This window comes from Molossus molossus, unplaced genomic scaffold, assembly GCF_014108415.1.
Source record: "Molossus molossus isolate mMolMol1 unplaced genomic scaffold, mMolMol1.p scaffold_m16_p_7, whole genome shotgun sequence".
In the NCBI taxonomy this organism is placed as follows: domain Eukaryota; kingdom Metazoa; phylum Chordata; class Mammalia; order Chiroptera; family Molossidae; genus Molossus; species Molossus molossus.
In genome coordinates, this window is record NW_023425401.1 from 91,787,273 (window position 1) to 91,811,779 (window position 24,507).

General features: G+C 51.3%; 1 protein-coding gene across 3 annotated transcripts; it reads right to left on the reverse strand.

The window, feature by feature from the left end:
• Positions 1-184: 184 nt before the first annotated feature.
• Positions 185-10,638, reverse strand: PRRT4 (proline rich transmembrane protein 4). Of its 3 annotated transcripts, none has more exons than XM_036247111.1 (5): positions 10,519-10,638; positions 8,587-9,310; positions 8,397-8,501; positions 7,924-8,043; positions 185-2,551 (listed from the first exon to the last, which is right to left on the reverse strand). In XM_036247111.1, exons 2-5 carry the CDS (start codon positions 9,236-9,238, stop codon positions 726-728), a joined length of 2,703 nt encoding a protein of 900 aa, XP_036103004.1. In that variant the 5' UTR covers positions 9,239-9,310; positions 10,519-10,638; the 3' UTR covers positions 185-725. The 3 variants fall into 3 exon arrangements, with proteins under 3 accessions (XP_036103004.1, XP_036103005.1, XP_036103006.1); XM_036247113.1 differs by lacking the exon at positions 10,519-10,638 and having other exon boundaries at positions 955-1,290; positions 2,325-2,551; positions 8,587-9,239; XM_036247112.1 differs by lacking the exon at positions 10,519-10,638 and having other exon boundaries at positions 230-2,551; positions 7,918-8,043; positions 8,587-9,239.
• Positions 10,639-24,507: the final 13,869 nt, after the last annotated feature.

Consider the following 24,507-nt stretch of genomic DNA (forward strand, 5'->3'; position numbering starts at 1 on the left):
AAGGGGCTGCCCCCAGGACCCTTACTCATTCCAGCCAAAGGACAAAACTCCTTGCAGTTGGGAATGAAGTTCCCTGGGGTCTGAGATGGACCCACCCCACCCCAATGCTGTTTCTCTTCCAGTTCTGGCAGAACCACTGCTGCTGTTGCCTCATCTAAGCTTTTCCAAGAAGGTCAGACCTTTCTCCTCTGAAAATATTTTATTGATAAATTAACTCTGATAGCCCTCACCTACCACCCAACAGCTGTAGAGTCTCCTAGATGGGCCATGGACCCCTCTAGAGGGAAGGGTCATGTGGAGAACAGGGAGTCTCACTCACGCAGGGATGGGGTTCCTGGGCATGGCAGAGGTGGGTATGAGGACTGAGGACCATCCTAAGGTCTTCTGAAGATAGTCCCTCTCACTCAGCACCAGAGTGGGGAGTGGCATTCGGGAGTGGAGCACCTTGGAGCTTTATTGCTGGTGAAGGCCAAGGAAAGTGGGATCCCTGCCAGCCTAGAGTTGCAGCTGAGGGCATCAGCACACAGGGCTTCAGAGAAGGTGGCACTAATTCCCAATCAACAGAGCCTGGCCGCTGACCATCCACTCAGGACCCCTGGATAGGGAAGGAAACAGGGAGAGTTATCGGAGCCAGGCAGGACTGGGGAAGGGTTACAGTGTGCCGGTCTTGGGCAGAGCAGGCGCCAGAAAGGGGCCTACGGTCGGACACCGGGAGGGCTTTCTCTTCATAGGTCTATGGTGTCGCTGCCCATGCTCAGCTCGTCGATCTGTCTGCAGGCGTCCAGGAATTGCTCCTGCAGCAAGGCCTCTTCGGCCTGCAGCTCAGAAGCAGGCTCTGGGGAGTCGCGGGAGGATGGGGACAGGGCCTGGTAGGATCCTGAGGCTGGGAGGCTAAGGCTGCTTTCTGAGGGCCGTGGGGGGCTGAGGACGCAGACCAGCGGACAGCGCGGGGGCCTGTCTGGGCTGGAGCATAGCAGCATGGACGAGCTGTCCCGGGAGAGTCCGCACAGCGAGCCTGATGATGCGCTACTGCCAGTAGGCCAGGCCCCAGGAGAGGAAGGCTCCGGGAGCACGGGGGTGCCCCGGGCCTCCTCGGACCTCCCGCTGGGCCCAGACCCGGTCTTTGGCCCCAGCGAGGCGGTGCTGTAGAGGCCGAGCCCAGGCAGGGCTTCCCCGAAGGCAGGACCCTGGAAGAGGCCCGGGGTGAGCAGGGCCTCGCTGCAGAGGGCCTCCTCGATGCTGCGCCGCAAGTTGATTGGGGAGGGCGGGCGGAAGTCCACGGTGTAATCGCTGCAAGGGGAGGAGGCTGGGGAGGGGGCCGGGTTGGCTGCTGCCCCCTCGAAGCCCCGGCAGGCGCCTCCCTGGAGTAGGAGGTCGGGGCCAGGCCCAGCCAAGGCGCATAGCTGCAGCAGCTCCGCGTCTCTGCGCGCGATGGCGCTACCCAGAGGCTCCTTGTCCGGGAGCCCGGTGACCCAGCGTCCGGGCAGCAGCGGGGCCGCGTGGCCCGGGGACAAGCGGAAGAGTTTGGCCCAACAGCGCGGCGGCACGCGGGGGCTGCAGAGCGCGGGATAGAGGCCCAGCAGCGCCAACGGGAGAGCGACGCCCACCTCGCCCAGGCGCAGGCCTAGCTGGAAGGCCCACCAAGGCCAAGGCCCCTCCAGGCCAGGCTGGCCGCCGTAGCCCAGGGCGTGCAGCACCTCGTAGCCCTGCAGGGCTCCGCTCAGCAACCCGAAGGTTCCCGCCACCGGGGCCGTGCGCGCCGCGCGCCGCCAGGAATCCCGCGGGGCGAAGGGGCTGCGCGCCTGCGGCAGTGGGGTGGCGCCCTTGAAGCCGGACCCTCCCAGGGGCGCTCCGGCCCGCCGCCGCCGGCCCCCCCAGCAGGAAAGCGCCAGCAGGAGCCCGGACAGGAGGGCGGCGAGGAAGGCGTGCAGCCCGCGGGAGGCGAGCCGCAAGGGCCTGAGCGGGCGGTGGATGGCGCTCCCGAGGGCTGCGGCCGCCGCCAGCGCCAGGCCCAGGAGCAGCAGCGCAGCCAGGCCGGCGGGACACCGCGGCGGGCGCGGCCGGGCCAGCAGCAGGCAGGCCAGCCCCAGGCCGGCGGCCAGGCAAGGCAGCGGAAGGTCCTGCAGCAGCAGCCAGGCGAGCGCCGGCAGCCGGTCGCGGTGCCCATAGGCGTCGTAGAAGAGCGGGAAAGCCCTCGTGGTCCCAGCCGAGAGCAGGAGCACGTCCAGCAGCGCCAGGCAGGGGGCGCCAGGAGGGCAGCGCCAGGGCAGGAGGGCCAGGGCCAGCAGGGCCAGCAGGGCCACCAGGCCGAAGAGGGCGCCTACCCCATACACATGGGCCTCCCAGGCCAACCCCCAGCGAGCCCTGGCCTCTGCCCAGTCAGCCTCCAGGGTTAGGAAAAAGAGGGACAGCGGGGCCGCAGGAGGCTGCCCCTCGGGGTCAGGCAATTCTCCAACGCTGCAGGACCCTGGCCCACACTCCGGCTGCACAGAAGGGTTCCCAAGGCTGGCAGGAGAGGGCTCATCCGGACCAGAGGTGGGGCTGGTGGAGTCTGTGGGCAAAGAACATTTGTCTGAAGCAGTTGTGCAGCCCTCCCCCTGCCACTCCTGTTCTCTCCGCAGCCAGTAGCCTGTATGCCAGTCAGAGTCTTCACAGCATCCAGGACACATTTGTCTTAAACATGAGACATGACCTCTCACCTCTTGGCCACCAACACACCCCCCCCCCCAATCAAACTCCTCATGCAGTAGTTTCAGCTCCCATTGCTTTCCCCACCCCACCCCATCCCATTACTAGCTCCCTGCTTTGCTCATTTCCCTTCCTCACTTTGTGATCTTTAAGAAGTCCCAGAATCTTACAACTGGAAGGGACTGTGGAAGCCCTCTCTAGTTCAATTCTCCCACCTGAAAGGAAGCTTCATTAAAACAGAAATTTTCGGCCCTGGCCGGTTTGGCTCAGTGGTTGGAGCATCGGCCTGTGGACCAGAGAGTCCTGGGTTTGGTTCCTGCTAGAGGCACGTACCAAAAACAAAAAACAAAACAAAAAAAAAACACACAAGAATTTTTGTTTGCTTTGCTCACATCTGAATCCCTGTGCCTACAATGGTGCCTTGCACAGAGTTAGCACTGAGCAGATATACATTAAATAAATGAATCTTCTTATTTGGCAGATGAAGATATAAGGGTCTTCTAAGAGGCAAAATGACTTGTCCAAGGTTACAAATTTAGCAGAGCTGCCTCTAGAATTCATATCTGAGCCCCAGTCTGAGCTGCTTTCCATGATTCCAGAGCTTCTTCCTAATACTAGTTTGCTTATCTCTTGTTCTGCACCTCTGACTCCCAGCTCCCACTTTGGTGCTAGGAGAAACTCCCCCTGCCCTTTTTCAACTGCTTCCCTATCTCTTCCGGAAAACACACACGGGCACATACACACATGGGCACACACACGGGCACACACACACATGCAACAGGAGGATAGATGAGACATTCCTGTCCCCACCCAGCACTCTGAGAACACCTTTCCTATTCACTGGTCTTCCTGCTTGCTACACCCCCACCGTCAGCCTAGGCATGGCTGTGATCTCCATCCTGATTCAACCACAAAGCCATTGGTCTAAGCTCTTAATATAAATGCCCCCTGCCCTGGCTAGTTTGGCTCAGGGGATAAAGCATCCGCCCACAAGCCAAAGGGTCTCGGGTTCGATTCCTGATCAAGGGCACATACCTGGGTTGCAGGTTCAGTCCCTGGTCGAGGTTGTGAGAGAGGCAGCCAATCAATGTGTCTCTCTCACATTGATGTTTCTCTCTCTCTCCCTCCCTCCCTCCCTTCCACTCTATCTAAAAATTAATGGAAAGGTATCCTCGGGTGAGGATTAACAACAACAAAATATGTATATATAAATTCCCCTTTGGTTCTAGCTCCATTTTCTAGAAGGTAACATTGAGATGGACTCCCCTGGATCTCGAGACTACCCTTGAACTACTAGGAAGGAACAACTAGGGAGATTATAGTGGGATAAAATGCCATTTGAGTGAGTGAGACCCTCAGGGGTTACTCTGGGGTTTACTAACTCAGGACTCCCAGCCACATCCTGGGCTTCAACATCTTCCCCACATCTTGAGAGAAAAGGAAGTAAGAAAGGGTGAGGAGTAAGAGCCCTAATTCTACTCTCCTGAAGCAAGAGAGGAGCATGCTGGAAGCTGAACCTCTCCCTACTCCACTGAGCATGCTCAGCAGCACTGCAGCTGCAGGCAAGGATGGAGGGAGAAAGATGGTAGCGAAAGATGGGGACAGCCTGGTGAAGATGGGGAGGTGCACGGAAGGCAGCTGTAAAATGAGGGGGTAAGGGAGGGTCTCCTGACAGCCAGACTCCTACCCCAACTGCCTGGCCATGCCCAACCATGCCTCAGCTAGATAGTACAGGAAGACCCCAGGAGCACCCCCACCCCAGGCAGTGCCAGTTCATGCCAGGGAAGGCAAAACAGTAGTCCTAAGGACAAGGGAAAGGAGTGAGGAGGGCAGACAACTGTGGAGGGCAGAGAGGGAGGAGCCAAAAAATTAACTATCCACAGTTCACTGCCTGTTGCAAATGGCAGCATGTGCCCTGGTTCCCGTTCCATTGCATTCAGGTCTGAAATGGGGAAGAGTACCTGCTGCATAGGCCGCTATGAGGATAAATGGATGGTGTGTGCAAAGCTGGAGATCCTGGTGCATAATAAACATTCAATATATGACTGTCATTGGTGTCATCATTATTGGTTAATGTTTATCACCAATCATCAGTTTGTGTTTGTGTTAGTGTGACCATTTCTGGCCTCAAACTAGTTCTTGATTTAACTAACAAAAGACTGTTGCTCCTTAGCACATCCTAAATTTGCTTAGAAAATCAACAATTAGTCAAATGAGTGAACATCAACACATCCTTACTTTGTGAACCCTGTTTGAAGAACATTATTGGGATGGATGGACCTAATGAAGACAGTCATGAGTTAAAGACATAGCTAGAAAGAGACAGCTTGCTGATGAGGGGTGGGCATCAGTCTGACATTAGCAGGATCAAATACACATGCTGCCTTCCTCACACTCATTTCTTGGTTCCCCCAATGCCCTTGCCCAATTCATTTCTTCTGCAAAGTGAATTTGCCTGGTCTTCTCTTGGCCTTGGTTGGCTCTGCAGCAAGGCAGGGAGACTGTGCCCAGGAGCCCCACAGCCCGTGCCAGCTGCCACCCTGCATGCCTCCTCCTTGCTCACTGGGGCCACAGGAAGCCCCACCTCTCACCTCTATCCCAAAGCACATGGCAACCAGAGCAAGTTTCAACATTCCTAAGAAGCCAGAGAAGGAATAAAAACCAGAAAATAGGCAAAGTACAGGCACAGCTCAGATGTCAAAGGAGGGAGTTCTGAGTAGGTGCACTACTCCCTGGGGGCAGGGCATGCCCAGCGTGCCTGCACTGGGCCACATGTGGGTGGGGACAGATGAAGAAGACCCAGTTTCTGCCTTTAAAGGGTCTACTTGACCTCAGCCCCTTGTCTCACCTTCCAAGGCTTCCCCAGAAGGAGCCCTCAGTTTCCCCCAGAAGAACCCAGAAGATAGTGACTCCTAGGATCCCTCTCCTGAGCAGGCCTCCCTTACGAGATGGTCCCACTCTGGCCCCGAGGCCCTCTTGACCTCAGGGACAAGGGAGGGGATGGGATGTCAATGTGAGTAATTGGTGAGGTTGGAGCTAGCTGGGGAGGAGTAGGGGAGAGGGGCCAGCTAGATTTATGGAAAAGTCAGGCCTGATTATCTACCAGCTGCTCAGATCAAAGGGCAGGCTCCACTCTGGAGGCAGGAATGGGCAGCCTGGTCAGTGTCCTGGCCCCCATCCCTCTCCCACCCCCACCTCCAGGATTATGGAGGATTGATACTTTTGTGAGGGTGACATTTAAAATATTTAACAACTGGCCCTGGCCAGTTTGGCTCAGCGGTTAGAGCGTCAGCCTGAGGTCCAGAGAGACCCGGGTTCGGTTCCCACTAAGGGCACGTACCTCGGTTGCAGTTTGTCCCCAGCCCTGGTTGCCTCATGCAGGAGGCAGCCACTCGATGTGTCCCTTTCACATTGATGTTTCTCTCTCTCTCTCTTCCTATCTCTCCCTCCCACTCTATCTGAACAAAAAATGAAAAAACGTCCTCGGGTGAGAATAAAAAATAATAATAATAAAATAAAATATTTAACAACTAGAAATGGCACAGGTGCTGGCCAGGGTGGTCAGGGAATGGAGGGGCGTGCCCAGGGGGCTAAGGGCAATGGGTACTTATCAAATGGTATAAAAATCTTTCAATGTGTTAACAACTTACACAAGTGTGTCTACGTGTACTGACTGAATACAAGCCCTGTCCAAGGTGAAGGGGACCTAATGCAAGGGAACAGAAGCCCTAGAGGTTAACCACACCTAGGTTACAGAGGTCCTAGGGGAGACACAGAGAGACTCCCTTTGTCCCCTAACTAATTGACACTACCCCCACACATGCCACTGGCTCAAGCAAGGCCCGTTGGCCTTCTCTCCAAGAGGACTGTCACTCTCTGGGGTTTATCCAAGCGGAATAATCGGGAGGAGGCTGGGTTCCTGCAGCCATCAGTGAGGAGGGGGAAGAAGGGTGGGGCCGGTGAGCTGGGCTGCCTCTGATACTGTCCAGACTCATTAAACCTGTCTGGCCAGCACTGTCACCAAGGCTGACAGACTGCCAGGCAGCATCCTTCCCCTGTGGCCACAGAGCCTGCCCCCAACCCCACAGCAGATCCTGTCACTGCTACATGCCAGGCTGCACAGGGAGGAGATGGCAACCCCCTGACCCACATGCCCTGGAGTGCAGTGACCATGCAAGACTGAGCCAGAGTCAGGTGCTGTGTCAAGTCTGGAGCTGCAAGAAGCTGGGGGACCAGTTGTTTCCACTGTTGAGCTGGTTTCTAGTACCAGGTGGCTGAGAAGATTCACAGCCACAATAAACCCTTTGCAGAGCAAAGCTGGGCCTGGAGGCCCCTCTCCATGGCTCCCTTGGCCTCATCTACCAGAACCACTCCCCAACCAGTGTGCCTTCTGTCCTGTGGGTTATGTGCTATCCCATCACACCTTGGAGCCAGGGTTTGCATTGTCTAAGAGGTAGGGTCTGGAAGTGTATTTGAGATGCACTGGGGGAAGAAGCTAGGTTAACAGCTACTATTTAATGAGCTTCTACTTTGTGCCCAGCCTCATGCCAGAAGCTTAAATTATCTGGAAGCTTCATAATAACAAAATAGGTTCTATTACTAAACCCTAGATATGTAAGAAAATTTAGGTTCAGAGATGCTAAGTAACCCGCCCCAAGGTTATTTAGCCAGTTAGTAACTGGGATTCAAAGCCAAGTCTCAAGATTCTGGAGTCTGTGGTCTTTCCTCTGCACCACCAGCTGTCTATGTGCTTCCTTGAACAAGGACAGCATCTATTCGCTCAAAATCTTCAATGTCTTTCCACTGAGAGACCCAGCTCTGCCCATATCTGACAGCATGTCATGTCAGGTCAGGCAGCAAATGAGAGAGAGCCTCAAGGTTGGGGTTGGGGTGGGGAGTCAGGTCAAGCAAACTGGAGTGGAGGGTGGGGTTGGTGCTGAGGCTGAGGAATTCAAGAAGGAGTTCCTGTGTCTGTTTGCCCCTGATACATTTGTCTATATCCTGCTCTGCCTGTGATTGCAAAACTCCCGTAGGACCATTACTTAACTCTGGGACTGTCCCCAGCAACACTTGTTCTCAGAACATTAATATGTATCTCCATGGTGACAGTGAAGAGAATGGTGATTATGATTATGATGACAATGAAACAAAAGGGTCCCAGAATGCCAATTAATGGCTAGCATGTAGTAAGTGCTCAATAAATAACTGTCAAGTTCAAATGAATGGGACACTCACCTAGTGATGCTGTTGCAATCGAAGCAGAGCTTAGGGAAGCAGTTGGGTCTAGTGGGCCTGGGCTTGGGAGCTTTCTCTCCAGGGTGGATGGGGGTGGAGACAGAGTGGTGCCAAAGAGCCCTGCAAAGGGAGCACACGGGGTTTGAGCGCCATCTTGCCAGCCAGGCTTGGCCTCTGGGCTTTTAATGTAAAGCCTGTCTTTCCCCAGAACTTGCAAGCCCTAAGAGAGCCACTGTCCCCGGAATTATAGCCACGTGTCCACCAGGAGCTAAGCTCCAAGGACCAAACCAGACTTAGTATGGCAAAGAGGGGATTTCCTCCGGGAACAGTGGCCCATGTCCCAGGGCCTGGAGGAAGCAATGCAGACGTACCCTTGAATCAAGGAAGAAAGGGATGCTGGTTAAGCCCCTGGTACAGTGCTTGACATGTAGCAGTGTCCTGTAAATATTTGTTGCAAAGAAGCAAACACTCACCTGGAGAATCTGAGATTCTGGAGGCAGAGCGTAGGGGTGTAGTTGGACCTGTGGGGCTTGCATCTGAGAAGTTCCGAAGTGGGGACAAAGTAGTGCCAAAGAACCCTGCAAAAGGAGCCCGGACTGAAGCTTCCTCTTCCCTGCCAAGCAGCCCAGCAGGGACTCACTTCAGGATAGAGTGGGTACTCACCAAAGGGTCCCAGGCGTCCAGCAATCTCCGCCAGACTGGCCCGCAGGCTGGGCAGCAGGGGCAGAGTTCGATGCCCAAGTGTGGGGGCTGCGCCTGCTCTCAGCGCCATGTCAAACTTCAGCTCCAGCTCAGTCTGGGGGAGCCTGGAGGCACTGGATGGAGGTGCTGTAGCTGTCAGAGCAGTGTCCCAGGTCACAGTGCCCGTCCTGGGCTGATAGGGAGCAGTAGGCCGGTTGGTGGGCCCAGAGAGAGGGGATGTCGATTCTAGAGGCAGGGAGGAGGCCCAGGGGGTAGGGCTGCCTTCAGCAGAACCCCACTCTGGGGGGGAGTTCCCAAGGGAGCCCACCAGCAGTTCCCAAAGGGGATCAGTCCTCAGTCCACTGGCCACCTCTTCCTCCAGCTCCTGGCTCGGCCCAGGAGACAGTGGCCGAGTCTCCATGACAGGGCTCCCCCAGGCAGCAGCAGGTCCCCGAAGGTGGAATTTGAAGTTAAGTCCCAGGTTGAGAGAGAGCACAGAGGCCTCACTTTGAGGAGGTGGGGTCAAAGTAGTGAGAGGGGCGCCTGGGACTGAGGAAGCAGGCTGGGGGCCCACGGGAAGAGCAAGCAGGGCCCAGCAGAACAGCCCCAGCCCCAGACAGCCATGCCCTGCCATGGCTCCACTTGGTCTCAGGTAGCCTCAGTGGCAAGGGACTCAGTTCTTCCGCACCTTTTGAGCACGAAGGTCCTGGAGAAAGGAGAGGCACCATGAGCCCCGGCTGCCTGGGACGAATTGCCCCAGAGAGAGGCTTCTGATCACAGAGAATCTGATGGTGGGGCAGGATGCAAAGGGTTCTGCCTGAGGAGAGTTGGCAGCTCCTTCCTTCATTCAGGCCCCAGCAAATCTCTCCCCTACAGTTTCCCTAAGCCTCCTTCTCCCTAAACCCCTGCCTCCCCCACCTGCTCAATTTGGGGACTTGAGTGTGACCAAACCAGCTGCTCTCATCCTTGACTGGTAGTAGATGGGAAGGACTTAACTCCCAGCCTCAGACGCCTTTCCTCCCTCTCTTCTAGCCTCCCTTCCACTCTCAAATATTTATTGAGGCTACCAGGTGCCCAGCACCCTTCTGGTAATACAACTTGAACGAGCTAACCTTCATAGATGAGTCTCAACATCTTCCCACCCCTGCTTGGGGCCCCAACCTAAGATGTTGGCCCTCTACTCACTCTGACCAGAGAGTACAGGCCCTGGATGCGGCAAAGCACAGGGCCCAGTGATCTGGCAGAGATGGAGAGGCAGCCAAGCTCCAAGGTCTGGCAGAAGCTCTGTCCCTTCAGCCTTTCCCCTGTTTTTCTGGGGCTTGGCCTGCTCCCTTCCCCTTAACCCTAGGAGTATTGGGGGAGGGGCAGCTTGGCCATCTCTGGTTCCTGGGGAAGATGGCCATGCAGTGAAGCTGGGCAAGAAGCTGCTGCAGAAGTCCCTTACACCCTCCCCAGAACACCCCTCCCTGCACACACATCTGGTTGGAGAAGGGGAGGGTGGGCCAGGAACACACGTGTACCTGGCACCCTTACATCACACACACACAGCCACACAGAGCACCCATGACACACTCACCCACTCACCCTTCACACAGCCTTGCACACAAGGGCACGCACACACATTCAGTCCTCCGGAGCCCCCCTCCCTCCTACGTGGGTTCAGACCCAAGCTCTGTGAGCTCCCAGCCACCTCTCCTCTCTCTCTCTCTCTCTCTCTCTCACCTTCCTCACAGACACATTAAGTATATACAGTCACACGGAAAGGCACACGCCCCTCCACACATTCACACACTCCTTACAGACACACACACACATCATCATCATCCCTCTCCGCACACACCCCTCTGCAGGCACGCGCGGGCGCACACACACACACACACACACACACCCCTCCCCGGGCACGGACTGGCCGACCTGCTCCTCTCGGTCCCTCAGGGAGGCGGATCTCCTCTGCCCAGTCCCCGGAGAAGGGGCGGTCGCGGCGGCCCTGGCGCCCCACTGGGCAATGCTCCGCGGACTCTCGCCGGTTCTCTCGGTGGCGCCCGACGCCCCTCGGCTCGTCCCGGCAACCGCGACTCCGCCAACGCGCTGCCCCGGGTCTGGCCCGGCCCGGCCCGCGGCCCGCAGTGCTGTCCCCAGGAGGACGGCGCGGCCCGGCTCCGCGTTCCCTCCCGGTGGCGCCGCCTCCTGGCTGTGCTCCTCGCTCCCCAGCTGAGCCGCCCGCGCCGGGGCTCCGCGACAGCCGCGGTCGGACCGCCCTCCCACCCTCGTTCACTCGCTCCCGCCCTTCCCTCCCTCTCCCCTCCTCCTCCCACCTTCCCGCGGCCCGTGGTCTGCCGCCCACCCCGGCCAGCAGGCGGGCGCGCACGTCTGTGCCCGTCTCCCCCACGCGCGCTCATTCACCCGGAGCTGCCGACCAGCGGCGGGCGCGGGCGCCTCGTTCTCAGCCTGGCGCGGGCAGCCACGCACTCCCAGGGCGGCCCATCACACGCAGCCATCCACACGCACGCCCTTCCCGGGAAACCCACCGCGGGCCTGAGCGCCGCGCGCTCTCGTGCGCACACACACGCGCGCACACACACACACACACACACACGCACACACACGGCGGCTGGCCCCAGAATGGCACCCCACGAAAGAAGACCCACTACGTTTATTAAGCCGTGAGTAGAAGTGTGACAGACACTGCTACACCTTTTATCTCATGAGTCCTCACCACAACACTGTGGGTGTCCCCATTTCACAGATCGGTAAATTAAGGCTCAGACAAGTAATGCATTTGCCCAAGATTACACAGCTTGCAGAAACTTGAACCCAGTCTTTGTGTTGCCCTCTCCACCACCCGGAGGCTTTCAACAGCTGTGCAGCGACATGGGATTGTCGCCCATAGGCACAGGTGGACTGTTGAACGTGAATTCGTGTGTGTGACATTTCTTTTTTGCTAAAAGTGATTTCTCAAAAATACTTAGAATTTCAGAAATGTCTGCAAGAGAGAATGGTGAGCTAAGCAGTTTGTGAGAGGAGGCTTACAACTTGTTTCCCATCAGGGGCAGGAGGACAACAGTGAGGTCAAAGAAAGAGCACAGCCTCAGGAATATACGAGAGCCCAGGCCAAGGCTGCCACCCCGTTGAAGATGACGAAAGAGCTGGGTGGTCACTGTGAATACTTCATGGCCCTTGTTGTGCTGTCACAGTGACTGATTTAAGTAGGACTAACTCATTTATGTTGTCTTGAGTCTCTAAATCCCTTCAGGTGTTCCTCCAAAAAATGCTAGTGTTTATAAGTACCAGGAGGACATAACACATAGAAGACTCCTTGTACCACATAAAGCTGTCCTTCAAAATCCAGACATCCTACTGTGTGCCAAGAACCATGCTGGATATTTTAGGATTCCCCTCACTTATTCCTCATCACAAGCCACAGAGAGAGAGAAATTATTGTCACCATGTTACACCTTTGGATGTGACCCTGACCCCCCTTTCCATTTACCCCTTCCTAGTTGCTCTTCAAGGTTCTCAAAGGGGTGCTTAGAGAGTTACCTAGGGCAGGTTCTGTCTCAGTTACAGAGAGCTAGCATAGCAGTTTGCCCATGGTACATGCTCAGTGAATATTAAATAAGTAAATAACAAATAAGTGAATGATTCTGGGGCCCAAATGAGCGATAGATTGCATTTTAGAAAGGCATCCAATTTAACTCCGGGTGCAAAATACAGATGATGTATTATAGAATTATACACTTGAAACCTATATAATTGTATTAACCAATGTCACCGCAATACATTTAATACATTTTTTAAATTTAAAAAAAAAAAAAAAAGGCATCAAGGACTCAGTTTCTTATCACAGAATTCCCCCAATCGATATAAGATAAAATCAGTCCACCAACTGAGTCCTTCTCCAGGGAATGTCAACAGTGAAGCCTGAGACTTATTCTGGGTCATTAAGCAAAGGGCTTCCCCCCACACTTCACTATATGGTCTAGTCCTTTAGGGGCTGCCTGGAGGCTACATACCGGGATCCAGCCTCTGGTTTTCTCTCATATACTAAATAAAAGTTATCCCACTACAGACATTTTCCTTGAATCCTCCTCATAGAAAGGCTTATTTCCTGCTAGTCATGTTCACTTAAAGACTTCTAAATAGAAAAACAAAAATAAACAAACCCCAGTACATTAAAGTAGCAGTCCTCTATGACCAAGTAGGGTTATTTCCAGGAGTTATATTTTTTTAAATATATTGAAAAAGAGAAGTTAGGGCTCTGGGTTAAGATGGTGATTAAATGCTAATTTCACTCCCTCCCAAAACCCCACTAAAATGTCAATAAAGAAAATTTTAAACCTACAAGGATGGAACGAACAGAAAAGAAGCAACAGCCACAAAGTGTTTGAAGCAGGACGGCAGCGCCCATGCGGTTACTGACTTATCAGCCCTGAAGAGAAAGACTTGTCAGCTGGAGTGGGAGAAATTCAAAGTCAACATGATTTACATTGCAAGGTTTTCAGAGGCCACAGAAATCGGCAATCCAAGGTAGCTCTGGAACTGTGGGAGGGGTTGCTCATATGCGGACCATGAAGAGGAGTTAGAGTTCTAGATCTCTTCCCCAACTCCAAGTCACTGGGGAACAGCCCCTCCCCTATCCCAGCCAGAGTCTGGAGGATTCACCTGTGAAGAAGGTAAGATAGAGGGCATTGGGTTGAAGAAGCTTCAAGTACAGTTATGAACAGAAATACCATGCTGAAAATTGTGAAAGCAAGAAGATTATATTACCATGTCATATGGAATACTGAGTGCAGAGACCCTGAGCCTTTTCCCACCATCAGGCTCCCAAAGTGCTGGGAGCAGAACCTTTGTCATCTAGGCAGGAAACTGGAAGACTCTACTCTGGGGTATGTCACTAGCCCAAGAGGAAAGACCTAAAGATACTGACACAGGCGTTTCCCCGGCTAAATCACCCACCAGTGGCAAGCCCAACCTGTGAGCTCAGTCTTTGACTAGCCTCCCACCCCCGCAATCTTAATCATGGCCAAAGATTACCAGATGTCCAGGAAATTTTCTAATGCAGAAGAAAGAGACAAAACACACAATCAGAAAAACTAACTTGTAGTAAACAAGTTATACAGAGAAAAGTAAGTGTCTAAAAGACCATTGTTAATAGCCTTAGAGAGATAAGAGAAAATACAGCATCCATGAAACAAGAACAAGAGACTATACAAAGGAACATCCAGAGAATAGCAACAGCAACAATTATGTCTTGAAAAATAAAATCACAACAGCAGAAACAATAAGACCAATAGAAAGATAGGAAGATAAAGTTGATTAACTCTCCCTAGAAAGTAAAGCATACTAAGAGATGGAACACATAGGAGAGAAAAGATAAGAACATAACATTAGAGGACAATTCTAGGAATTCAACATCAAAATAATAGAAGTTTCAGCCAGGCTGGTGTGGCTCAGTGGATTGAGCATCGTTCCATGGACTGAGAGGTCCTGGTTCGATTCCCAGTCAGGGCACATGCCCAGGTTGCAGGTTCGATCTCCAGTAGGGGGTGTTCAGGAGGCAGCCAATCAATGTATCTCTCTCACATCGATCTTTCTCTCTCTCCCTTCTTCTCTCTCTAAAAAAATCAATAAAAACATTTTTTTAAAAAATAGAATTTTCAGAAAGAAAAAAACAGAGGAAAATAAAAGGGAAGAAATCACCAATAAACTAATTTGAGGAAATTTACCAGAACAGAAGAACATGAGATCATAAGGGTGGGTTCACTAAGACCCAAGATTGGGGATGAAAATCCACACCAAGGTAAATTAAAGAGAAGAGTCTAGAACAGAAAAAGAAAGAAAGAAAGAAAGAAAGAAGGGAGGGAGGGAGGGAGGGAGGGAGGGAGGGAGGGAGGGAGGGAGAGAAAATTAGATACCACAAAGGTTTTGGATTTCTCAACAGAACTCTAGTAATTAAAAGCAATGCTGAAGCCCTGGCTGGTTTGGCTCAGCGGTTAGAGCGTTGGCCTGTGGTCTGGAGAGACCCCGGTTCAGTTCCCGCTAAGGGCATGTACCTCGGTTGCAGTTTGTCCCCAGCCCTGGTTGGGTCGTGTGGGTGGCAACCACTCGATGTGTCCCTTTCACATCAATGTTTCTCTCTCTCTCTCTCCCCCCTCCCACTCTATCTGAACAAAATATAAAAAAAAAAAAGTAAAAGAAAAAAAAAGCAATGCTGACGAAAATTTACTTTCAACCTAGAATTTGTATCAATCAAGTAAAATGATAGAATATATACATTTTCAGACATATAAGATTTCTTTTGCCCTGGCCAGTTTGGTTCAGAGGTTGAGCGTCGGCCTGCGGACCAGAGTCCTGGGTTCGGTTCCCGCTAGGGGTATGTACCACCAAAAAAAAAAAGGTTTCTTTCTTTTTTTTTTAATCCGCACCCAAGGATATTTTTTTTCCTTTCTATTTCCTTTCTAGAGTGTGAGGGAGGGAGAGAGAGAGAGAGAAACACCAATGTGAGAGGAACACATCGACTGGTTGCCTCCCACACGACCCTGACCAGGGCTGGGGATGAACTGCAACTAAGGTCTGCCCTAGACCAGAATCAAACCCGAGGCTCATGGGTCTGCGGGCCGACGCTCTGACCCCTGAGCCAAACCAGCCAGGTGACATATAAGATTTCAAAAAGTTTACCTCCCATGCAGTTTCTGGAAAAGGTCCTAGAGAAAGCACTCCAACAAAACCAGAAAGTAAACCAAAAAAGAAAATGTGGGATGCGGAACACAGGAGATCCACCACAGGCAGGGGCAAAGAGAGCTCCACGGAGGACGGTGAAGGGGGGCACCAGAATGGCAGCTGTACACCACAAGTACACCAGTTCAGTTGGAAGCAGTCTGACTAACTCAGGAGATGTCGATGGCTGTCATCTCCAAGATCCTTGATGCCAGTGTACCATCTTTCAAACCTCAGGTCAGAATGTTCAGGTGAGTCTGCTTCAACTCTTATTTATACTTGGCTTGTCTTGACCAAGTTCTCCCCCCCCCCCCGTTCTCCCCTCTGTGCCCCGATGCCTGCTCAGGAATGCTCCCTTTGACCTGTTCCCGAGAGAAGGAGATAGAAGTGAGCTCAGAAGCAGAGAGCACAAAGCAGCCCGCTGCCCTGACAATTTTCCATCCAGTTATCCAAGGTCTGGTTGATACTACAGCCCTTGCTTCGGTGAGCTGTGTTTCCCAGGACTCCCGCGTGACCTTGCCTGCTGACAGTCCCAGAAAAGGTCCTTGTAAACTCTTAGAGGAGCCAGAGCCACACCAAGACCCAGAGGCTCTGTGGCATCTCTTCTCCCGGAGTCTTCATCTGGCACGAGGTCAGCTTCTCCTTTCACAGTTAGGATTATGCTTGCTTCTCAGCTTTGTTGGGGAATATACACTTATGTGGTGAAACCATAAACAAAAGCAAAAGGAGAGTTAACTTAAAAGTCAAGAGCCTCCTTCCCTGGGGTGGGGGAGGAAACACGAAAGTGGTTATGACTGGGGGAGGGAAAGTCAGGGTTTCTAAGATAGTGGTTATGTTCCATTTCTCACCCTAGGTGGTAGATACATGGGTGTTCATTTTATTATTTGTTTTCAAAGAATATATACTTTTTTTTTTTTCTTTTTTTTTTTATCCTCACCTGAGGACATTTTTCCATTTTTTGTTCAGATAAAGTGGGAGGGAGAGAGAGGAAGAGAGAGAGAGGGAAACATCGATGTGAAGGGACACATCGAGTGGTTGCCACCCGCACGACCGACCAACCAGGGCCGGGGACAAACTGCAACCGAGGTACATGCCCTTAGCGGGAACCGAACCCGGGTCTCACTGTACTGCAGGCCGACGCTCCAACCGCTGAGCCAAACCGGCCAGGGCTACTTTTTTCTTTTTTAACATATATTTTTATGTATTCTTCTGAATGATGATATATTTTTCAATTTCAATTTAAATACATTAAATAATATATCAATAGGCCAACTAAGAGAACTATAATCATATTCATAGATATTTAAAGGTATATTCAAAAATTAATAATGGAAGGATAGCTCCTAAATTGATAAACATTATATTTCAAAAGAATAGCTAACCTTATACTTAACAGTGAAATTTTGAAAATCCCTTAAAATTAAAAGTGAAGATTCTGCTATTAATGCTGACATTTAACTTTGATTTGAAACTGTTGCCAATGCAAAGAGATGAGAAGAAAAAGGAGGAAGAAGATATAAAGAAAGGAGGAGGAGGAGAAGTAATAAAGAAATGTTGGAAAACAGTAAAGGAAAAGCCAAAATATCATTATATTGTGAACATTTGGAAAACATTAGGAAAAAATGTAATTAGATTAAAGCCAAGTATCCCCATCAATGGCTTTCTACATAAAGATAAGAAGAAAAATCAGCCCTGGCCAGTTTGGCTCAGCGGTTAGAGCGTTGTTCTGCGGTCCAGAGAGACCTGGGTTCGGTTCCCGCTAAGGGCACGTACCTCCCTTGCAGATGTCCCCGGCCCTGGTTGGGTCGTGTGGGTTGGCAGCCACTCGATGTGCCCCTTTCACGTCGATGTCTCTCTCTCTCTCTCTTCCTCTCTCTCCCTCCCACTCTGTCTAAACAAAAAAAATGGAAAAATGTCCTCGGGTGAGGTTAAAAAAAAAAAGAAGAAGAAAAATCACATTCCACACAGGCAAAATACATTAGAGAAAGAAATTTCCTACAAAATGAAAAGAATCTATGTGAAGGAAACTACAAAACTTTACTGAGAGATACAAGAGGCTTCAATAAATCCTTTAATACTCTGTATGTATATCAAATCATCACATTTTACAGCTTGAATATATTATAATTTTATTTGTCAATTATGCCTCAGTAAAGCTGAAAAAAAGAAAAAGACCTTGATAAATGGAGAAACAAATCTTGTTTTTGAACCACTCCTCAATATTTTATAAGGCCATTAAATTCTTGATTTATATGTTGAGTACTACTCCAGTTAAAATAAAATATCAATGAAATTTTTAAAATTTGAAATAATTAGGCCTGGCCGGTTTGGCTCAGTGGTTGGAGCATTGGCCCATGGACTGAAGGGTCCCAGGTTCGATTCCTGGTCAAGGTCACGTGTCTGGGTTGTAGGTTCAATCCTCGGCCCTGGTCGAGGTTGTGAGGGAGGTAGCCAATCGATGTGTCTCTTTCACATCAATGTTTTTCTCTCTCTCCCTCTCTCCTGCCGTTCCATTCTATCTAAAAATCAATGGAAAAATATCCTTGGGTGGGGATGAACAACAACAAAAAATATTGAAATAATTATTCTAAAGCTTATCTGTAAGACAGGCAAAAATACTTAGCACCTTTGGGAAAAGAAGAGTGGCAAACAGTATATATGGCAAAAACTTGCTCCTTAGGGTAGTGTGCATTCATTTACATAAACATTCAGCTATATTACAAAGCCGCAATAATTTAAAAATCATTTACATAAATATTAAACTATGTTGCATAGCTACAATGGTTTTTACAAAACTGTGATTCTGGCACAAGAATCAACAGGAAGGTCAGAGCAGTATCAAACTGCTGCCCCATTTCTTTGCTCTTCACGGCAGACATTCTCCAGACTGGTCCATGCCATCGTCTCCATTTTCTTCCTCTCCACTCCTGTCTGGCACCCATCCAACTGCTCTACCAAAACAACTCTTGTCAAGTCACCATGGCCTCTAGATTGCCAAGTCCAAAGGCCCTGAATCTTCTTTGCCCTTCCTCAGACAGCAGACCCTTCGGTCGCTTCTTGCACACTCACTCCCCATGATTCTGGAGACCCTGCACCTGCCTGGCTCTCCTTTGCCCCTCTGCCTCCTCCATGCATAGTCTTTCTTTCCTAGGTAATCTCACTTGGTAATATGGCTTTAAATACCAACTCTGACCTCTAAGCTCCACACTGATGCTGTTCGACCACCTCCCTGACATCTCTACTTTGCTAAGAGATGCCTCAAACTTCTTTTGTCCAAAATATAATTCTTTTCTCAACTATTCTTCCCCAACACACACGAAAACAGTCACCAAAAGAACTTTTCCTTCAGCCTCCCCATTCTTTCCTGCTTAATAGTGCTGCCTTTCTCCGGTCAGTTGACTAACCGAAAACAGAGCTGTTGTGCCTCGTTCCTCTCGCTCTCACCCTCACATCTCACTCATCAGCAAACCCTGGCAGCTTTCTCTCCAAAACACTTCTCACATCAATGCCCCTGACCTCTCTCCATTCACCACCTCACCTAGATGACTACTTCCTCTCCCAGCTCCTTTTAATGACTCCAGAGTTTGGCCTTTTCCAGAATGTCATTTGGTTGGAACCATACAGCCTTTTCAGACTGGTTTCTTTCACGTAAGATCTAAGGTTCCTCCATGTCTTTTCACAGCTTGGCAGCTCATTTCTTTTTAGCGCTAAATAATATTCCATTGTCTGGATGAACCACAGTTTATCCATTCATCTACTAAAGAACGTCTTGGTTGCTTCCCAAGTTCGGGCAATGATGAAGAAAGCTACTGTAAACATTCATGCGCATGTTTTTGTGTGGACATAGGTTTTCAGTTGCATTGGGTAAATACCAAAGAGCTTGTTTGCACTGTATGGTAAGAGAGAGTTCCTACTGCTCCACCTCCTCGCCAGCATTTGGTGGTGTCACTGTTTTGGATCTTAGCCATACTAATAAATGCGTAGTGGGTATCTCATTGTTTTGGGGCTTTTTTCTATCCTCATCTGAGGACATTTTTCCATTTTTTGTTCAGATAAAGTGAGAGGAGAGAGAGAGAGAGAGAGAGAGAGAGAGAGAGAGAGAAACATCGACATGGAAGGGATACATCGAGTGGCTGCCTCCTGCACAACCCAACCAGGGTTGGGAACAAACTGCAACCGAACCCGGGTCTCTAGCGGGAACCGAACCCAGGTGTCTCTGGACCGCAGGCCGACGCTCTAACCACTGAGCAAAACCGGCCAGGACTCATTGTTTTTTAATCTACAATTCCCTAATAACATATGATGTTGAACATCATTTCATCTGCTTATTTACCACCTGTATGTCTTCTTTGGTGAGCTGTCTTTCAGATCTTTTGCCCATTTTTTAAACTGAGTCATTAACTTTCTTATTGTTGAGTTTTAAGAGTTCTTTATATATTTTGGATAACAGGCCTTTATTAGATATGTCTTTTGCAAATATTTTCTTCCAATCTGTGATTTGTCCATAGGTTACATTTAAAATTTTTTATTTAAAAGATTTTTTTATTGATTGATGAGAGAGAGAGAGAGAGATCAACTTGATGTTCCACTTTTTTATGCATTCATTGGTTGCTTCTTGTATGTGCCCTGACTGGAATCAACCCTGCAACCTTGGAGTATTGGGACAATGCTTTAACCAACTGAGCTACCTGGCCAGGGCCATAGATTACTTTTTTTTTTTAAGCATTTTTTTAAATTTATTGATTTAAGGGAGAGAGAGATAGAAACATTGATGAGAGAGAACATCAACTGGCCACCCTCTGCATGCGCCCCCACTGAGGACCTGGCCCACAACCTTGGCATGTGTCCTGACTGAGAATCAAAACGGCGACCTCTTGGTGCTTGGGTTGATGCTCAACCACTGAGCCACAATGGCCGGGCTAGATTACTTTTTAATCAACACAACACACATCACCCAGTGGGTGTCGCAACACCTTGAACCCTCCCATCATCCAAGAATCCTGTGCTCTTCCTGGATCCCAAGCTAGGATCCCCCTTACCTCCTCCCAGTGGCCTGGCTAACATCTTCCCTGCAGCTACTTCCTTGTCTGGATTCACTGTTCTCTCTCATCCCCTCTCCATCCATGCTAAAAGTATTTCTGCCCCTTCTCCAGGGACAGATGGTGCACATTCCAAGGACACTCCGAGGAGGGCACAGTGGACCAGGAGCAGCATGGGACTCGGGCACTAGCCATTTGAAAGTGGAGTTCGATTTGGTCCTGAGAAGCAGAGGGAGGAAGAGACAGGGTGAAAGGTCACAGCAGGAATCAGCACAGAGACAGGTGAAGGCTCCTTAGCCCAGCTCTGTGGGGCTACTATCTCCCAGGGGGTCAGAACACCTTTCTGGCACCCAGAAGGCCAGTGCCTGCAGGTAACTGCCTGCTCTCTCCAAGAGAGGTGAAGAAAAATGGGACGAATGAGAAGCAGAGTGGTGAAGGGAAGGAGGCTTGAGGAATAGAGATGGGAAGCCAGGACACCTACCCTGCTCTGGCCTGCACCCTCCTTCCCTCCTGCAGCTAGCTCCTTGGTTGGGGGGAGGGGGGGCTGGGGCAGGCTGGTAGAGGGTCCCTCCAGTGAGTCCCTGTGTTTCATCTCTTTGTGTCTTTAGCTCTTGGGGATTAGGGGTGGACAGGACAAAGGTCAGGGAGGTCTGCTGCACAATTTACTTTGAAATTTAAAATAACAAAACAATGCTTTAATCTTTTGACAAGGACAGCTGTTCCAAATGTCTATTTCATGGGTCTCTATATCCTTGTTTCTGCAGCCCTTAGACTTAACTCAACTTTATTGTTTTCCAGTGTGTCAGATTTCTCATTTGCAAAATGGGGATAATAATAGTCCTTCCTGCACAGAGTAACCAGGAATACTAAATGAATTAGTATATACGAAGTGCTTTGAACACATAGAAATGGCACAGAAAAATACTATGGACAGCCCTGGCCAGTTTGGCTCAGCGGCTGGAATGTCGGCCCTCGGACTGAATGGTCTCGGGTTCAATTCCCGGTCAAGGGCATGTACCTGGGTTGCAGGTTTGATCCCTGGCCCCGGTCAGGGTGGCTCAGGAGGCAATCAATCGATGTGTTTCTTACACATGTCTCTCTTACATTGATGTTTCTCTCTCACTTGCTCCCTCCTTCTCTTCCATTCTATACAAAAAAATCAATGGAAAAATATCCTCAGGTGAGGATTAACAACAACAAAATACTATGGACATGTTTGCTATTACTATGATGTCCTGGTTCTGGGAATGAACCGGCGGGGGAGGGGGTGGAGACGTTTGGGGGCAGTGAACAGAAGACATTGATGGGGAATAGGGGTACCAGGAGTGGGGTGGGGACTAGGAAGGAATGAAAGTGACTAACTAGGAGAGGATTCCTACCAGGAATGGCCTACAAGGTGCGCTCTAGCCAGCAGGTAAAGGTAATGAGATTGTGGCTGGTAGGAGCTGTGATGCCATCTGCAAAGTTGATCTGTTTAAGTTTTATAGGGCAGAGTAGGCCCCAGGGAAAAGTGTCCTGGTTCTCACATCCCTGTGAAAAAGCACAGTCCCTTCGTAGAGCAGAGGTCCCCTAATCTGCCCCTCCCATCCTGTAGCAGACCCACGGACCACCCAGGCACAGCACTGGGTGGGGGAGCTGATAGGTCAGTGGCTGCCATGGGGGCTCTGCTCCAAGCCCCTCCTCCCCCACAAACTGGAGCAGGAGCCAAGCTCAGCTGGGTTTTCCCTTCTGACAGCCTGAGGCCTTTCCACAAGTGCCTGAGGAGCTCAGCTGTTTCCACAGCAGGGGAATGGAGACCTACTGCCCTGAGATGCTTCTGCCTGTGACTCCCCCTCCCTGGTAATGTCCCCATCGTTCTGGTGCTTGGAGGACAGAGAGGAGCAGCTGAGGGGCCTGCAGGGCTGGGGGACGACAGCAGTTACCATGGCATCATCCATCGGAGGCCTGGTCAGGCTGTCTGGTGGAAGGCCGGGCCCTCTCCCTCTACCGCAGGGGAGAAGCCCGCAGCCCCACACAGGTCGGGCTCCCCGGCTCACCTGCGTAGGCCTCCCTCCGCCCTGTGGCAAGGGCTGGGAGGAATCTCAGCAATCTCTGGTCCTCATCTCAGCCCTCCTCCCCGTTGCCTGACACCTGAGGCCTACGTTATATAAATGGCAGAATTACTAAATGTCAAAGTTGATGCTGGGGACACTTAAACCTCACTACCAGAGGGCCTGGTCTGGACAGGAAATGAGGGAGGGGACATGCTCTACCTCTGGGGCTGCTGGTGAGAAGAGAGGAACCCTTCTGGATGCCCTCAGCTCCTTCCTCCCTCACCCCGCCCCCCTCTCCTGGGGAGTGAGTGGGAAGTTTGATAACTGGAGTGCAGGTTGTGGGTACAAGCAGCTTGTGATTACACGTTTCCTACTCCCACCACAGGTGTAGCAGCGGCTGGGGTTGTAGAAGGGGGCTGGAGGAACCCCTTTGTAAAACATTTCCAGCCCTGGCCAGTTTGGCTCAGCAGTTAGAGCGTTGGCCTGCGGGCCAAAGAGTCCCAGGTTTGATTCCGGCCAAGGGCACGTACCTGGGTTGTGGTTCATTCCCGGCCCCAGTTGGAGTCGTGCGGGTGGCGGCCAATTGATGTGTCTCTCTCACATCGATGTCTCCCCCCCACCCCCCATTCTGTCTGAAGATAAATGTAAAAAGATCCTCTGGTGAGGATTAAAAACACAACAACAACAAAAATAAAACCTTTCCAGGAAGAAGGGCAGGGGTAAAGGGGGCTAACTGGAAATACTAGTGCCTCTGGCTATTGGAACAGATTGCTTAAAACTTCTTGTTTTACAGGGTGAAATAAGCCATGCATCAGACTCTATCCCTAATTCTGAAAACAGAGAGTCTGAATCCGCCTTGCTTGGGAGGCCTGTGTTCCAGTCCTCTCTTGGGCAGAGCTGTGAAGAATGTCCTACTTCTCCTCTCGGGCTGGGCCCCTGCTGATAGGAAGGTGAAGTCACGTCTGTGAGGCAAGGACAGGAAGAGATTGGAGGGTGGGGACCTCTGGAGACTCGGCAGGCAGGAGCTTGGGAGCTCAGGGGACCCAGAGGCAGGCACTGCGAAGCGCGGTGAGGAGAGACTGCTTCCGGGCACCCAGGGCAAGCTGTGTACTTCCCCAATGGACCAAGCTCTGCCACCTGACGGGAAGTGGGTGCTGTTCCTGCCCCAGCCCCCACAGCCAGTGTGTGGGGGGGTGAGGGGTGACATATTGTGAGAGCTGAAAAAATATTGACTCATTGAATGAATGCAGGGAAGAGGGGGACGATGGTGGCTCTCTAGATGCGCTCTGTTCACAGTGAGCTCCGGAACCAGCACCTCCTCACAGCCTCCCCTGTCCTTGGCCCCTGGCCTTGGCCCTGGGCTGTGTGAACCTTGGGAAAAGGCTGGTTCAGAGAGGAGAGCCCAGGAAGGAGGAGATGGCAGACCCTAGAGCAGGTTTCTTGATCCTTGGAGGTGGAACCCCCTTCTGAGAATCTGGTAGAAGCTCTGCTCCCTCTGTCCAGACAAATGGACAGACACCCCACGGCAGGGGGCCAGAGATCCTCCAGAGTCCATCTACAAACCCCAGCCCACAGAGTTCTCTCCACTGCCTAAGCACCTACTCCGTGACCCAGCCAAGGCCTGGGGACTAACGCACGATACCTGCCCCAGACCAGACCAAGAGGCGAACCCAAAGGATTCAAAGCCAAGCTGAGGTGGCCCTAAGAAGTTTCCAGGAGGAACAGGTTCATTTCCAGTTGGAGGATCTCGGCAAGCCCATCGGCTCTGGAGTTGGCCAGGCTCTTCATCTTTACAGTGGGGACCGGTACCCACCTCCTAGGGATGGTGTGTGGGATAATGTCAATGGGGATAAACATGCCATGGATACTCCCTCCAGCTGTGGCGGAGGTGAGCATCCTAGCTAGGTGCCCTCGGGAAAAGTCCTGTTCTAGTCTCCAGAACCCGTGCGTGTCACCTCACGTGGCAAAAGGGACTTTGTAGATGTGACCATGTTAAGAGTTTGGAGGTGGGGAGATGGTTGTGGATTATGCGGGCGGGCCCAATGTAATCACAAGAGGCCTTGTAAGAGGAAGGCAGGAGGGTCAGATCAGTAGATGTGAAAACAAACGCAGAG